Source organism: Mycetomoellerius zeteki, unplaced genomic scaffold (assembly GCF_001594055.1).
Source record: "Mycetomoellerius zeteki isolate Tzet28-1 unplaced genomic scaffold, Tzet1.0 scaffold108, whole genome shotgun sequence".
Classification (NCBI taxonomy): domain Eukaryota; kingdom Metazoa; phylum Arthropoda; class Insecta; order Hymenoptera; family Formicidae; genus Mycetomoellerius; species Mycetomoellerius zeteki.
In genome coordinates this window covers 819,858-836,794 of record NW_017255996.1, presented here as the reverse complement: position 1 = coordinate 836,794, position 16,937 = coordinate 819,858, and the positions used below count along the sequence as shown (strand labels likewise).

Below are 16,937 nucleotides of genomic sequence, written 5' to 3'. Positions count from 1 at the left end.
TAAATTATTGGAGGAACATATATCAGTAAATATATCAGAAAAGATAATTTATGTGTCATTAATATTAGAATATTTCTTATATATTTTGTGTATCACCACGCATAAACTTCTATGTATTACTTTGTATTATTGAGAAATATGTTAAGGTTAATTCTGACATGATTACTAACGACATTCTGTTGTATGTCAACATAATACTTAATTAATTTGATAGGAGAATTAATATAAATTAATATTAATATTAATATCAATAAAATATTTAATTAATCTAATATGTAGATTAATATAAATTTGTATTAATATTATAATTTATAAATTCATATTAATATTATAATTAATATAAATTTGTCACACTTGCAGGTTCTATTTATAGAACATGCAGATTGGTTTCGAATCTATCCTATTATTGCTTCTGCAATACCGCGAGAAAATTGAATTTCCCAAGCGAGAATAAATGGCGGAAATTGATTCTATTAGTAATGTATATTTCAATTAAATTGTCTGCAAGCATGGAAAAATGAGATTGGAACATGATTTGTGTCAAGAAATGTATTTCTCATATAGACTTTGATGTACAGATAGAATGGGTGTGACGTATATTTTTTAAATAATAACTTTCGTCATATGTTTCTTATTTTGAAAACGAGAGCTGTAAACTATTCGCTCACGACCTTATCAACTGTTTGAGAAAGTGAGGGTCGATATGCTTCATTAACTTTTAACGAGTGTGTGTATTGTTACACGCTTATATATCCTCCTGTACAGAGCTAATTACATCGAATATGACGTTCATTATTCACTGCAGTCAGTTTATTACTTCAAGAATAGAAGTGGAAATAATGTTCTGTGACATGTGTATTAAGACGCTATTCGAAACACGTAGCTGAAAAAACACTCGGGTTCTATTTAGACATCATAGACACTTTCTCTCGATTTTTTATGGAATACAAGATTATTCTTTCAATCAAAATTAAAAGGATTGTGATCATTGCTCCCAATTTCTTAATTTTTAACAGCAAATATCTTGACAATTAAATTTAAATTAAATTCCTATTAAAAGTAATTTAAAATTAATAGAAGGATAAACCTTTTTATTTTTTTCCAATTTTTAGGCTTGATTTGTTAAATCTTTGCCGATTATAATAAATAATTATTCGTTAATGCATTAATATTAAAACTTCCATTTTCTCATTTATTATCAAAAATTATTATCAGAATTTGGAAAAAAGTTGCTATTTTGGATATTTCATATTTCTAAAATCTTCGTTAATTAATCGTCGCGATTGCGCGATGGAAGTTTTAGTCTTCTTCTACCGATCGTCTTCTATACCGTTCTCTTTCTTTCTCACGACACTTTGACGAATGAGTGGCAGGCTCTCTCGCAGAACGAAGCTTAAATGACATATCTCGGTGTGTGCGCACCGCGACATGAAGTCATTAAAGAATTTCTAAGGCGTCGGGCAACGGCCTGCCTTTACCAAGCTCATTATCCGAACATTATAACTGAGAGTATATCTGCTATTGTACTTCTTATGTATGCACGTTGCGACTCTTCTCCGTTGTCCTCTCGCCGCAATTAAGCTTGCCCTTAAAAAAACGTGTGACGCTCGTTTCTGAGAAGTTAGATATCTAATAGTAACAGCGATTAACGCTCGGTTAACAACAAACGCTTGGCAATTCACGCTATCGTTAAATTAGACAATAAAAAAGAAGATAAATTAGAAAGTTTGTTGACCAAAGATAATTAATCTAAATTTTAAGGGTGGGCTATATGTTCATTGTATTAACATTTATTGTTATTCACGGCTTCACAACTCTGTGCATAGGCGGTTTTTGCTGGAGTACCTAAAAATTTAATTAGATACAAAAAAAATGATTTTGTTGACCTTCAAAATAATTATGTAGAACACTTAACTGTTAAAATGTCAAAACTTTTTACAGTATTGTGTTCAGCCTGAGATTTCTATAACGTAATTATTTTGATGATACAACAAAATTGTTTTCTATATTTAAATATTTCTAATTAATTACTTCAGCAAAATCGTTTTTTCCGTGAAAACTGCTTTTTTTATAAGCAAAGGAATCATTTCAAACAGCATTTTCTTTATGCAAGACGTTCATTGTCGCGAATCCGTTAAAACGCATTAAGCGCCGTCATTATCTCGTAATAGTTGGTAATAAACGTAATAATATTACTAAGTGCGAAGCTCGATGTTATCAACGTGACGGCGATAATACCGAAGGCGCGAAAACGTGCCAGACGCGTCCATTCATGTGTACAATTTTAAAATCGTTTCCTGGAAGACATGTGCATGTGTGCATTGTAGACATGACGCGCATCAGCAGTTTTATTAACTTTGCACATCGCACCGCTACGGATTGTTTTGTGACCTGTTTTTTTTAAAAAAACCATGCTTCATTCTTGTCACAAAACATAGAGGTTATCTATTTTTTCCGCAACACAATTATCACGCACGTCCATTAGAAAGCTCGCGGAACGAACTATTCTAAGCTGCACGGTGCTTCGGATTAGCCTTTACGGCTTCGGCATTAGAAATGCTTACGATACCTCAATACTATGCGAGTTTCGATATCTTTCTTTCGACGCTGAACGTAGACTCTTCATTCGACGAGCGCGAAGGCGCGAATTTATTAGGCTTGTCAGTCATCGATAATTTACAGCGAGATTAATGAATGTAAGGCGCTATCGGCAATCGAATATCCAGCTGATCACTGATGGTAGACAAGCGACGTCGTGATAAGTCACTAGAAAGATCTTCGATCGTCGCGTTATCGCGACCATCGTCCTATCTCACTTCGTGGCTAGAGATCCTGTAACCACGATTGCCAAGTGCCACTTTCCGGTTTTCGGCTGAAGGTTTTTTGATTTAAATCTCAAGCTCTTTCCGACAAATAAAAAAACTCTCCGGTTAACTGCTTTTTTAAATGCGCGTGTCGATTTTTCTCCGATGTTTTGGAAAGATATCTCCGACAGGAGGTTCACATCTGATAACCTAGTTTACAGAATGCACTACAAGAAAATCTCAATTTCAACTCTAAAAAATATAGATGTGGATTTAACACTAATTTTTCACTCACATATACAGTATATATAATTTTTATCGTGTTGGTGTTGATATAAACATTAATATAGCGTATATATATATATAGATAAAAACACCATGGGTCTTAAATCCACACCTTTATTTTTTTAGTGAACAACTTCGATATTAGTTATCGATCTGCGGCAGGATAGTGAGATCTTCAACAGGAGGTAGACAGATAAAAGCGTTTATTTTTCTCTGGGTAAACCCTCTAAAAAAAATAAAAGTAAGCAAAGAAAAGAAGCATATAGAAAAGAAAAATATAAAAAGTACAAAGTTATAAAAAAGTAAACGGCAATATAATGCATGAAGAATAAGGAAAAAGTAGAGCAAAGATATACACATAGAGATATAAGATTATATAATGATAACACAATGGGAGAGCCGTTTATCTCTGTGGAACATTATTCAAGAAACGCAAACGTGCTGTAACAGTCTGGCCACGAGCGATTTTGTCAAAATCTTACGAGACAGAAAGATATATTATATGTACTATTTATATATCATCTCATTCTAATTTATTCTCATTCTATAATTTTAATTAAGATTACAGAGTGAGATAGTATAGCCTTGGCCATAAATATAAAGCACCTCCAAAAATTGATGTAAACGTTCTATATTTAAAAAAATTTTTTAACAATTTTATTGAAACATAATATTTATTTTTGTAACAATATTAATATTTTGTTAGTCCTTCTATGACTTTTATTATCATCAATACGTTTTTGGAATTTATACTTATGGTTAAGGCTAAATATATAAGGGAGACACACTGTTAGATATGAAAGGATCGTTGGTAACCGGATCCCTTATGTTAAATAATATTTTATTATTTTTAACTTCCATGTGTGCCAAAATGTAACTCAATCCATTTTTGTTGTTAATTTCAAAGTAAACATCGTTCATATTAACGTATGCATTTAGTAATAATAAACAAAACTTGAGTCAAATTTAATACATTTTCTTGAGTTAAATTGTTTAACTCCATTTTTTTTTATCAAGTTAACGACGTATATATTAAATAAGAGCAGTGGCGACCTACAGAAATTATTAAAAATAATTTAAATTGGGTATAATTTGACATTGTGAAATTAACAGTGTATTATATATACCTCTCTCTCTCGTAAGATTTTGCCAAAATCGGTCGTGACCAAATTCGTAGGACCAGACTCTATCCTGGCGCGGCGCAAACTGGACGATGCGCAAAAACAAGAACGCGTTTCTTTCCGTGCTTTCTCTTACCAGAAGTGCGAGACGTCGATGACTTCCTCGTCACTATCGCGACGACTTATGTTAATCCAGCGGACTTTCGCGCCGACGGCGCAACTACACGTCGAATTTCGTTTCCCGCCGCGCAGATCGACTCGAGAATGCTCGATGCGTCGCATCGCACCGTGCTTACCTGCCTGCCTTCTCCGGTGGTTTCATTGCCTGGAACGTCATGCATTGCAATGTACGTATGTACAAACACTCCTACGCGCGCCGGTCACGCTCCAAAACGATCACTTATTACCTCAATCTTATTACCGCTAACGGCGCATTACCGCGCCTCGAGAATCGTTTCTTTTAATCTGCCGCGGACTGCCGGCTCTCGGAACGCACACCGAGAGGGATCACCGAGCACCTCTCCGCCTCTAAAAATACCTCCGCTTCCGAGAGTTAACTTCCCGTTCGCACTCGGGGCGATTGCGATTCGCAAGAGCGCAACAAACGGCCGCGCTTTGTTAGTGCAATAATCGGAGCGTAAAATACCTTGTCGCCGCCCGCTTCGCTCGATGACATTTAATTTACCTCGGTGTACATTTCAGTTGAGTATAAATAAGTAAATTGGCAGCTATCGTCTGTAAATTTCACGAAATGATTCAAACGGTCACTTGATAATATACGCAGATATCACAGACCGGATGTGTGTGTTTGAGTTCGTAGCAATATCTTAATGAAAATCAACGAATCTATTTCATACGTACGAACATCCGTGTCACGTCAGGCGCGATGCTGAGACACGAGCAAAGGAAGAAACAGACGCGTACGCTTCATTAATCTTTCCTCGGGAACATAAAATTCTCTTCCTCGCAACGGTACGATGACACATTCATCATTCGTTAAGTGCCACGTGCGTAGATATACGGGCGCAATTATGATTAAAAGCCGTGAAAGTTAGCGTTACGGTTGTACGCATATGAATTCTTACTCTCTTATCGATCAAGAGTCCCCCTCGTCTCACCCGTCTCGAGCACGCATCAACGTGACACACGACGGATTTACCCCCGCATCTTAGCTTTCCCGTGTCCCCGGTACGGGGAAATCTACTCTGTCCAGGCATTCTCTAATTGACTTTGTAGGGCAAGCGGATGAAACCCACAACTCGCGACAGTGTTTTCAGCGCGTTGGACAAACCAGCCGTATAGACGCGTGTTCCTCGAGAACGGTAATTGGATGGGCACGCTCTGTTTGTGCGCTTTAATTAGCTCGCACTGCACTGCCGATTGTATTTTTACACATTCTTTTCATCTCTTTTCTCGATTGCTGTCGAAACGAAAAGTTCGAGCACAATAATAAATTTTCGCGTGGCTATTTTATCGTATAATGCCGCCTACGTGTCGTAAAATATTTCTTCTAATGGATCCAGAGGTACCTGTTTTGAATAGTAAGAGTTTATTCATTTTAAATATATTTTTTAAGCTCTTGGTTATTGAAAGTTCTGTGAAAGTTTATAATAAGATAAGAGTTGATAAGTGCGTCATAGGCTGCGAGGATAGTTATTGCATTCTGATCGAGTAAATTCTACATGTAAAAAATTATTCCGCAGATAGCTGATTACCGATATTCGAAAGTATAAAAGAAAATGGTTAAAATGTCAATGCGATTCAGTTTGATTCCCGCATTTGATCGTTTCGCTACGCTAATTTCAGAAATACCTACTCGCAACGATGAAGAATCCTTAATTAGAGTCGATGCAAACAATTCCGTATAAAGCAATACTTTCTATCTGACAAGAAAAGCAGCAATTACAGAAACCAATAAGAAATCTTATTGACGTTGCATATTCCGTGAATATATCAAGCCTTAAATTTGATGTTCGATCAAAATATTTAAAAAAGTTGGTAACAGAGTGAGATTTTGAATATCGATTCTACTAAATTAATACAAAAGCTTTGTCGTTTTTTCATTGAGCTTTATAAATGAATAATTTAAACAAAATATTATAATAACACAAAATGCTTATAAGCTAATTGCTTATAAGAATTGCTTATAAAAATTGAAATCACTTTATCCACGCTCTGTTATAACATTATGTTATAATTTTCTGTTATAATATCATCAAAGAATCCGATAACTGATAGAACTAAAATAAATATTATATATATATAAAAAACGGATAGAATTTTTAAAAGCTTATTTGCGCTTGTCTTAGTTTTTAGCATGGCAGATTAGATTTCTTGCTGACCACTGAAGACATAGCTTAACTTTCAATGACTTCATTCATTTGCACATAAAATTTACATATCGATAGGATTAAAAAGTTTAAGTAATTTACTGACAGAGAACTCCAGGTTAAAAAAAAGAAATATTAATAAAGTAGATATTCTCTCAGTGAAAACAAAAACCGGTAAATTGCGATGTAAAATTAAACTGTTCTTTTGAATTTTAATAAAGAGAAACTACAAAATAAAGAAAGTATATTAAAATGAATTTGCGTCAAATTTACTTCGATGTTACCGAAACTTTTTCAACCTTATTTAACAAATATCAGATAAATTTTTTTGTATCAATCTAATAATTACGTAAAAACTGGGTAACGTAATCTAATACGTAAATGCAAGATTAAATATTTTGACAAGAATCGTAAATAATGATTTATATCAAAAAATTGTTTGTAGTACATAATATGATATTTGCTTCAACTTTTAATTTCTTTAGTCAGAAAGGAAGAAATGCATGTAAACGATATAATTTTCTTATAAAACATATATAGCGCTATGTAGCTGTACTAAATTTTTGCAACCTGACCGACATGATAATACTGCTTTTTCTCTTTGTGATGCGGGTGACCGCGACTTTATCGGCTCCTTTTAAGGAACATTTTATGGCCGTACGTTCTCGCAGAACGACCACCTACACGCAACGTTGAGCCACGTGTAAAAAGTAAAACGACTAGAGAAATACGCTGGAGAGCCAGCAAATCTTTCTCTTTCTGTGTAAATTTTACAGTTGTCCGCGTATATAAATCATACCGGAATTGTAACTCGCTAAAGTAATCGACAAAGAGTTCGTTTAAAACGTAAACGTAGTAGTAACGTGTTCATGATAAAATATTACCAATCGGGAAACCAATTTGATAAGAAATAGGTTGATGCCAATTACAGTAAACGGGATTTATAAATGGGAGATTTAAAACGGTTTCTGTTGTTAACAAATGCTTCGAAAAGAATTGAATCATTAATCTAACATTTCTAGACAAGATGTTTAGCGAGGTCCGATTAAGATCGACCATTGAATGAGGACAAATGTACGATTAATGCTTGCGGCGCGCAGCAAATGTTACCGCGGCGGATAACCGTTTGCGTTGGATCCACTGTACATATAATACATTCGGTCCACAAGATTGTCCGCGAGATCCCGAGGACCGTCGTCGAGCGATTGTCACGCGACGTTCGTGTGTTACATGTGTCTCCTCGTAATAAGCTGAACGCCCACGCACTCGCGTTACGAGCCGGACGGACGTGCAGTGATGGAAGCACGGCTTTTGCCACGCGGCTAATCCCGCGCTGTTATACGTATGTAAGTAGGTATGCGCGCGTTGAGGTCTCTAATAGCGATCCAATTCGCCGCTCATCCTCCGATTAGACTCGATTGTTGTCCGGTCATTGACTTCGGATACGGACTTTGGTGCATAATGCACTTCGATTTTTTTCCGATCGGTGGACCGTGCCTTTCGTATCATTCAATCGACTTCCTTCTCTTACGACTTATGTCCGTTTCTATCATTTAATATATTATCTTTAAGAATGTATTGCACATATTTTTTATCAACATGAAAAAAAATTAGAGTTTTTTCTATATACTGTGTTTGAAAATAATACAAACGTTTGACGGTAATTCAAAACCTGGATCAAAAATTATTTCAATAAGAAATACACTGAAAAAAAAGATTGGCTGCTGCAGCAAATTAGATGGTAAAATATGGCATAGTATTTTTAATTGGTTGCAGCAGTCAATTTTTGGTTGTGTTAGTCTATCAAAATCCTATACTGACATTGCAGATAGGCTAACGCAACCCAAAATTGGCTACTGCAACCAATTAAAAATGCTATGCCATATTTTACCATCTAATTTGCTGCAGCAGCCAATCTTTTTTTCACAGTGTAGACATGCTCTTTTAAAAATATAATTAAGATACAATAAGAAAATTTTCATTTAAACTAAAAAATTATATTATCAAATATAATTGTTAGTACTGATCTTATTGAACTATTTCGTACGTATATAACATTTATTTTTATCCGGAAGGTATTCCAATTCCAGTCATTTTTTACACAGATATACACCTGGTACATCTTTAATCTCGATTTAACTTACTTTTGATTTTCTTGATTTAATAAATAAGAAAAAAAATAAAAAAATTAGTCCGTCGTTAATTAATCGGTTGTTTGTTTTTAAACCTGGTTAAAAAATTAATGTCTAACGATTTTTTAAAACTTGCCATTTTTAAAACAGAACCATTCATGTTAATTGGATAGTACTTTCGCGTAAACGAGAACTATATATTATTACATCATTGTATTATGACAGAAGAGGCACACACGTAATCGAAATGAAACTTTGAAACATTAACGAGACTATGTAAGAAAATATTTTTCATGCTTTGCGCAAATTATGTGCAATGTATGCATCAATTAAAGTAATCATCCATCGTATCGTGCTCTAAAATGGACGACGCGTTTCTTATCGGAATAAAATTTTACAAAGCTTTATTATATCATGCTTAATGTTATTTACATGAGAAGCAGTGAATGGCTGCTCACGAAGATTGACATCGCGATTTTTGAATGTAGGCGTCAAGTATCGCTATGTAATAACTATGCAATTACGGCCAGCTGCTGGATATTGATTGAGCAGCGCAACCGAGTCTATAAATTAATGCAGAGATCGAAAACGTATAAAGCGATGAAGTTATGTCATCCCGTGGGCGGTCGTTACGTTATCTAACGAAAAATAAAAACTTGACTAATGATGCTCACGCAGTGTTTTTATCGATGTTTTTCAAGCGGCGAGAGAAGAACCTTATAACCCAATCGATTATTTTTAGAACACAAGCAGATTATTATCGTGAAATCAGTCTACGTATTTATTACAAGAAATAATTAAGTGATGTAGAGGTACATTTGGATTTAATTTAGTAAATCGGATATATTAATGGTACATCATCTCGTTAATCTCTTGGTATCTCGATTCGTAAGTCATCTGTACAGCTGTTTAGTCGTTTCTCGGCAGTTACACAATACCGTCTTTATGAATGACGTCTTTGAGAGTGTCCGATAAAGTCGACGTAGAACCGTCTCTGTGTTCGATAAGTTTTGCAACTCAAAATTAGTTCACAGGCAAAACGGTTTTGTTGAAGTACTTAAAAATTTAGTTACAGATACAGATTTGAAAATAATTTTGTTGGACTATCAAAATAATTATGTACGACATTCAAACTGGTTGTTAGAATGTCAAAATTTTTTTGTAGTATTGCTTATCATGCTTTTTGAGTTTTCTACATTGGAAACGGAGTCTGATTGCATTAATTGGAATTCTAATGAAAAACGAAACACAAATCAGAATTTTATTATATATTAAATCTATTATAATTCTAATCGAGATAACCAATAATGATGACGGGAATTCTGATTGATATTTTATTTGATTGATCGTTTATTTTCAACCAGAAATTTTTCTCAATTTACATAAATATTTTGATGGTCCAACAAAATTATTTTCGAGTATTAATTAAATTTTTGAATGTTTTAGCAAAATCATTCTTTCTACGTAAAAATTTGTAGATACAGATCTAAAAATAATTTTGTTGAACTATTAAAATTATGTTGGATGCTCAACTGGTTGTTAAAATGTCAAAATTTCTTGTAGCATTGTTTATCATGTTTGAGTTTCCTACATAATTATTTTGATGATTCAAAAAAATTGTTCTGAGATTTGTGTTTCACCTAAATTTTTAGATACTTCAATAAAACCGTTCTTTAATTCCGTGTGTGTATCGTGTGTTTGAAGGCACCGGTTCAGGAAGATAAACTCGTCTGAATCTGGCAGTGGGCTTCCCAGTTTAGGCATACAAATCTTTAGTCAAGGATAACCATGTGTATGTTGCGTTTCCTTGCTAGTTACCCTTACAAACAACGTTCGGCTTAAGGAACTCGAGATGTTCAGCGTCTCGTAACGTATACCGCTACACGCGGTCTCTGTTTCTCTCTCTTCTCAACGCTGTACGCCATATATAGAAATCTTATAGTTTCTCGTATTCGTTTATTTTTGCGCGGTTACGTAAATCTTGATTGTTGCAACGGGAATCGAGGCGTTCGAGAGGCCTTAATGAAAACTTTAAGCCGAGATCACGCTAAATACATTCGTAAAGATTCTCGAATTCTCCTTTCGAAAGCGGTATAATTGCACGCGATTGCTACTCGAGTACTTGAGAAATATTACGCGCGCACTTTCTGCGTGATTTACAACATCTTCATTCATGCCGACCAATGTTGACAGAGTCCAACGAAAGCATCGCTTTTCTCCTCGAGGCATTAAGATTAATACTTTCGCTATTACTTAAAGTGCAGAAACAATTCTAATTACTGCGGCTCTTGGAAAAAACTCTGAAAACAAAAAGTAAATATACGGAAAGAACTTTTGCTGAAGTATCATAATGAAGTAACATTTAAAAATTTAGATCTGAATAATTTAGATATAGATCTGAATATAATTTTATTTGGACCGTTAAAATAATTACATACACTGAAAAAAGTTTATTATATCTTAATAAATATTTTTTTTAATATTTGTAAACATTTACTTATAGTAAATAAATATTTACCCAATGAAAAAAATGAAAGTTAAATCAAATTTTAATGATTCTTATACCAAATAAATAAATGTTAATTTTTTTCAGTGTAGGACGCTCAAATATGTTAAAACTTTTTGCAGCATTATCATCAACGCTTAAGCATTCTACATAATTATTTCGATAATATATGAAAAACGATAAAAAAAACTACGATAAAAAACTGTAGCTATCTCGGCATATTATAATTTTTTCTATTTCGCATGGATAGATGTCTAGGTCAGAAATTAATTAAACGATCTTGAAGCTGACATTCGCCCTATCTAACTTAAGCATAATGAAAACGCTATTAATCGCGGAAACGAAGGATTGATCATCGCGATTTATAGAAATGTCTACCGTGATATATGTGAGAGGATATTTCGCGCCCACGTGCGCATATGTTGAGCGCACGAGCATCGAGCGCAGCGACAATTTCATCTGCCCCGATCGAATGCCGAGTTTCACCGGTTTCGCAAACTTGTCGCTCGCCGTCATTCGTCTCGCTAGAGATTTCGATAAGAAAGTCGTCTCTCCTCGAGTGAGTTGTTCTTAATACCCACGAATCTGAGAAACGCGCGTACGTGTTGACGCGATAATACATTGCGTTATGGGTAATAGAGATAACCGCGCGATATATCGATATATCGGCGAAGGACGCTCGGTTTGTCCGTGAACATCGCATTGGGCGGTGATTTGTTTTCTTAGTCCAAGAGACATCGATATGTAATTCTTACATCAGCATTTTGATATTGGTAGCGCGATTAATAATTTTATCATACAGTGCATAATCCTGCGAACGCGTAATTGGAAGCATTACCGTATCGTACGAAAGAAAAGTTTCTTCTCGTTGCAAAAAGATACAAAAGCACCTAATTAATTATTGGTGCGTGAGTGTTGATTCTTGTTTTGAAGTGATATGCTTCTTCGGAAGCGAGAAGCAACGCTAACCCCATTTAAAAAATATCACATACTTTGCAAAATTCAAAATGGGCTCTACTTCATCGCTTAACCTTTGTGAGTTGATAGACGGTTCGTGTTCAATACTCGCTCTTCAGACTCCTTTGTTCTTTAATCACTCGACTTCTTGAATTCCATTAATGCTCCCTCGTAGAATCGAAGCACGCGATATAACAGCAAACAGTAGACATAATTACCAGCAAGTACTTCGTATACACAGACGTTCTTCGTATCTCCGTGAAAAAATATGATTTTCAACTATGAGAATTTTCTAACTTAATCCTAATCTAATGTCTATTTATCTTTCTGACTTTAATTCCGCTTTCGACTTTCAATTGCTCTTGTAAAGAGATATTTTTCGAGATATTCTCATCTTGAGTCTTGAATTATTTATAGCTGTAAAGATAACAGATACGGACAAGACACTTAAAAGAGAGCCCTTATTCGACGGGTAAGAAACTCCGTCGTTTCGTTACGGCTTCTCAGAGAAATTGTAAAGGATCCTCCGCGCGCATAAGTGCACATTCATGTTCATCTATATCTCGAATGTCTTATTCTTTCTCTATTTTCTAAGAAGATATTCGTGTCGCATCTTATCATCGCGCTCTCGCTTTCGATTAGCTTTCGATTAGCATTCTCGGTGTGCATCCAGTTTTTGAATGCGATTTTATTTCCTGCGATAACAGTAGCCTTCTTTTGCTTTTCAGGCGGTACTTGATCGCGAGGCTTACGTCTCTACACGACATCGTTCTTGAATAGCCTGGGAGCTGTCGAAGAAAGTGAAGTGGGTCCTGGAAGAGGACCCAAGGAGAGCGAGGAGAGAAGCGTCGAGACAGGATCCGGCGTGTGGGAAGGTCGGCAGGAGCTGCCTCAAAATGTCGTACGCCAACCGATTCCCATCCTCCCAGCACACCCGTTATCGCAGTAGCTGGGGACCGTCCTCGGTTTCTGTCTTCAATCGCGCCGACGTGCCACGACCTTCGCCAGAGGAGGAAGAGTTCGAGTTTTATCACGAGCGGCTGCACTCGGCGCAGAGTCGACAGCTGATACCACTTCAGGAGGACTTGGCCGATTGGATCAACAAGACGATAAGTAAGTACATTATCCATTGGAAATGAAGCGTATTTCTACGACATGAGTATTGATCGGTGAGAAGAAAAAAACTCGACGGACGAGTTTAGGTCATCGCCAAGGTCGGCGAATGCCGTTTCGTGAGAAATTTCGATAACGATTAGATATTACTCTTGCTAATTTATGGGAAAAATCAATAGCTGAGGATCTATAGCTTGCACGGAATTCGTAGACCGAAGCCGAAATAACTCGGAACGTATTTCACGTCGAGTTTCCCGATAGAACGCCTCCCACGAATTCACGAATTGCTTCCACCAAATTATAATAGGTTCGTGCTCGTAATTTTGTCGTCTCGATGCCACGTCACGCGAGTATTGCCGGGACAGTGCATCGCGTGTTATCTTCGAAATATCATTTTTATAAAGTTTGTCAAGAGCATACGATGATAAGCACGCTCTTATTTATTAACGTCGAGAGTTCAAGAACTCATCACTCTGAAATCATGCGTTTAGAAAGACAAATACACTGTTAGATATCGAAGGAGGAGTAACTCGATCCCTTGAGTTAAATAATATTTTGTTATTTTTAACTTCCATGTGTGTAAAAATATAAATATTGTCTATATTAACATATGCATTTAGTAAATAATAAGCTAAATTTGAGTCAAATACATTTTCTTGAGTTAAATTATTTAACTCCATTAATTTAGTCTATTAATAAATTAACTATATATTGGGTAGCAGTGACGATCTATAGAACAATCATTCAAATTAATACAAAAATAATTCAAATTAGTAACTTAAATTAATGATATAATTTGACATTATGAATTTAACAGTGTATAAATCTAATATTTGCGCTAAACTTTTATTCACTCTATTTTTTATATTTTTTTATTTCAAGAGTCTTTACTTGTTCATTGAATCTAATTTAATTTGTGATATTACGTGCTCCAATTTTAGCTTGGAATGCATTGAAAAAGAATCTGGTAATAGTTACCAACTATTGAGTGAAATAATGCCAATTAAATATGGTTAATATGACCGAATATTTAATTGGCATTATTTCACTCTCGGTTTCATTAAACATTTGATAGCTATTATCAGGTTCTTTTTTCAGTGTTTCAAGATCGGCAAATAATCGGCGCGCAGTTTGCTTGAAAATTGTAAGATTCATGCAAAATTCACACAAAAATATTATTAGACACCAAGTTCCATTTTGACAGAATATGGCTTTCTTCGTTTATTTGTGTTAACCCTAGAACCGCGGTTGCGCCATGTGTTAATATTTCTTTTCCAGTTAATTTAGAACTTTAGATTTTTGTGACTTAATAAATAATCATAATTAATTACAAGTAATGTTACTTTTATGGTAACAAGCTTTCTTCGTAAAAAGCCAGATTTACCTTAAACCGCGATTAAGTCAATTTAGACCAACGGTTCTAGTGTTATATATATATATAAATATTTATTTTGCGAATTTATTTAATTGCCCAAAGTATTGTAAAATATTAAATTAAGTACGATACATGTAATATTACGTAAAAAATATTATAGCTTCTCATGGTTCTTCCCGTTTGGCTCTCTTAAATGCCGTGTAAGGCGCAAAAAGAAATCGGCGTGGCGTAACACCGTGTAACGACTCGACATTCGCGTCATGCTTGACCACATTTTTTTTGCATTCTATCGGGGCTTTGCCCGATGTGAAGTCACCTTAAAAAGAGCGGCCTGCCGTGCCACGGGATGTGGCGTGCGCGTGCAAGCCTTGTGCAGCTTTCGTGTGTAAGAGGCCAACACAAAAGTTGGCATCTGTCGCTACACGTGGGAAAGGATATTCATAATATTTCGCCTTACACTTCGTCGTGTCTCGGGCTGCCGCGTAAAAACGTGCGCGCCATGTGTACAAAATTTTACGAAGCTCGCTTGAATGCCGCAAAAACGTTCAAGGATGGCGCCGTAATATATCTGTAAATCGTTTCATAAAAAAATTTCGCTACTTTACAAGTCTATTTAGCAAGTCGTACAGAAGGAATAATTGCAAAACGAACTGCGCGTCACGAGAACGGAAAGAGATAGTTAGAACGACCTAAAAAATAACTATAGGATCAACACAATTGTTCTGTACACTGCTGTACGTGGAATATGAAATATACTGCATGAAGATCGTTACTATCGCATCGGGGTACTAAATTTGGGAAGTTCGAAGTAGGTGAAAGTTTCCGCAACTTATTAGATTACACATGAAGACTGCATTCCTGAAACGAGTACACGGGGTTAATGTCATAAAACTTTTCTTTTGAACTTACCTAATCAATCGACAGTTAGCCTTTCAATTTCATTGATTAATCCTTCAATGCCATTTTCGATCTGACATACCAGTTTTTTTTCTTATAATATAAAATGATTTCTTTCGAAACTTTTTACTATATAATAAAGATACATATATTTGCTTGATAGCGTTATGTTCCTTAAAGTCCGGTATTTCGATTGAAAAAAATTTGTTACATATATTCATTTTATGAAAGTCATAAGCAATCAAAATTAAGTTGGATACACTATACACGGTGTGTTGCACCCGTAATAAGGTATTATAGTGTGGCATTTTTGAAAGGTTAAGATAAGATTGATTAATCGCTCGATTTTATCAGTTATGCAACAGAAGTTGAATAATTGTTTCTGGTAACATAATAATTGCAACTGAAATTAATGTCTAAATTCTAAGTAGAATCGTAAGGCTCGTAACATATTCCTGTAAGATTTGTAAGAATTTTTAAGTGCTTGTACCTTTATACAATATTTTTGCAGACAGCTTCTTACTAGCCATAAAATTTACAAGAAATCGTAGATATTTACGAATAATCGTACGTCTTACGATACATTCGCATAAAATTAGAATACTAGTCATAAGTTCTTACAAGTTTTACGAGAACACATTACGAGTCTTACGATTTTGCTTAGAATTGACCCATTAGTTTTTTCGTGACATAATAATGTACAATATATCGCATTAATTATTTTATAAGTTATTGGATAATCGAGTAAACCTAATCGAGTAAACATTCGCACACACACAAATGTACATTTTCTAAAAAAAACATTGTTTAAGAATACGGAAAAGTGTTTTAGAAATTCCTGCTTAGTCTTTAAAGCAAAAAAAAAAGAAAGGTGAAATATGACGAAAAGAGCAGTGGTCCGTGATTCTTTTCCTACAAGGAACTGGAAATCTACCGATGGCTATCTAATTCTAGGCACGCGTGTGTGACCGCCTTTCTGAACTGTTAGTTTCCTAATACGGTACGAATACGAGTTGATGCGTAAAATAGAATTGCCACGGTGTACCGAGCCTCGCGGAAAGTAGCAATTCCGACGCTGCACAGCATTTCACGTAACAAACGGACGCGGACTTTTCACTACGCTACCGATCTCCATTCTGACCTTGCACTTTTAGCAATTGATCTTGAGAATCACCGTGCAATTTTGCGTCCAGATTGTTTCTGAGATTGCCGCTCTAAAGATAATTTATTAATTCCCGTTAGATCGTAATTGGATCGCGTGCTGAATGAGAGATTAATGATGAAAACATTGCTGCAACATCGCTAATAGTACCTTCCCACATAATTCGATTCACTTGCAATTGTCGCTTTGCCGTACTTTCACCTCTGATTGCATGTTACTACGTGGACACGATTAAGTGCACACATATCGATGACC

General features: G+C 35.3%; 1 protein-coding gene across 3 annotated transcripts in view; it reads left to right on the top strand.

Annotated features, from left to right (window-relative positions):
- Positions 1–16,937, top strand: part of LOC108725367 (growth arrest-specific protein 2) — a 39,282-nt gene that overhangs the window by 3,997 nt on the left and 18,348 nt on the right. For all 3 annotated transcript variants that reach the window (XM_018452382.1, XM_018452374.1, XM_018452365.1), the window contains exon 2: positions 12,864–13,248. In XM_018452382.1, the coding sequence (XP_018307884.1) occupies positions 13,032–13,248 (217 nt within the window). In that variant the 5' untranslated portion in view covers positions 12,864–13,031. The remainder of the gene's footprint in view (positions 1–12,863; positions 13,249–16,937) is intronic.